We start from the raw sequence: 781 nt of genomic DNA, 5'->3' as shown, positions 1-781 counted from the left end.
CATGAACGCCAATGAATGAACAATAACAGAATAAAGCAAACTAACAAGAGATAAACAAGGAAAACAATCAAACATGGCCTATTCGTCGAGAGCTGACGTCGGAGCTTCAAAGATGTCGCTGGCAATGGTCGTCAGGTCGTCTTGGAAGGCTCTGTATTCCACATCCTAAAAGAAAGAAGAAAAAAACTCTTGTTGTATTCTTAAAATTCCCATATACAGGTGCAAGATTGTGTTAATATTATACTAGTTTAACAGATTACCCGCCAACCCCCCCACAAAAAAAATATATTAAAGAGAGCAAATATAAAAACAGAAATCACCAAGTAAAAACTTTTAAGGAAAATCTATATGTACCTGGGGTTCGTGACAAAAAAACGGGCACAAACTTTCAAACATGAAAAAAAAAAAATTTTCATAATTGTATCATACTAGTTTAATATTAATGACAATAACAACTGTATCTTTACCAGCGTCAGATTGTGTAGATCCTGAAGACAGGCTGTGAGGTGGGCGGTGACGATGCTCTGGGCCGCCTCCTTCGAGACCACACCCACCTCGCCGGGAATCGAACACACGATCTCCTGCCACGACTTCTGCTGCCCGTACACCACGGCTGCGAAGGCCACGGGAACGGGTGAGGGGCGTGGGAAATAGGCTCACAAGGAAAGTGGTGTTGTGTGTTGTTTCCATTTTAAAGGTCATGCTAGTTGTCTACTTGCATTAGTGGTGGTTCATATTTGTAAAAGTGAAGGCAAATGTGACGCCACATGCACTTAAAACT

The 781-nt window shown here is 41.5% G+C and overlaps 1 protein-coding gene across 1 annotated transcript in view; it reads right to left on the bottom strand.

Annotated features, from left to right (window-relative positions):
- Nucleotides 1-6: 6 nt before the first annotated feature.
- The window catches only part of LOC119582194 (dynein heavy chain 6, axonemal-like), a 26,410-nt gene continuing 25,635 nt past the window's right edge, over nt 7-781 (bottom strand). The window contains exons 18-19 of the mRNA XM_037930428.1: nt 468-613; nt 7-165 (exon numbers count right to left, since the gene is read on the bottom strand). Coding sequence (XP_037786356.1) covers nt 79-165; nt 468-613 — 233 coding nt within the window. The 3' untranslated portion in view covers nt 7-78. The remainder of the gene's footprint in view (nt 166-467; nt 614-781) is intronic.

Source organism: Penaeus monodon, chromosome 15 (genome assembly GCF_015228065.2).
Source record: "Penaeus monodon isolate SGIC_2016 chromosome 15, NSTDA_Pmon_1, whole genome shotgun sequence".
NCBI classification, from domain to species: domain Eukaryota; kingdom Metazoa; phylum Arthropoda; class Malacostraca; order Decapoda; family Penaeidae; genus Penaeus; species Penaeus monodon.
This window is presented reverse-complemented; position numbering and strand designations above follow the sequence as displayed.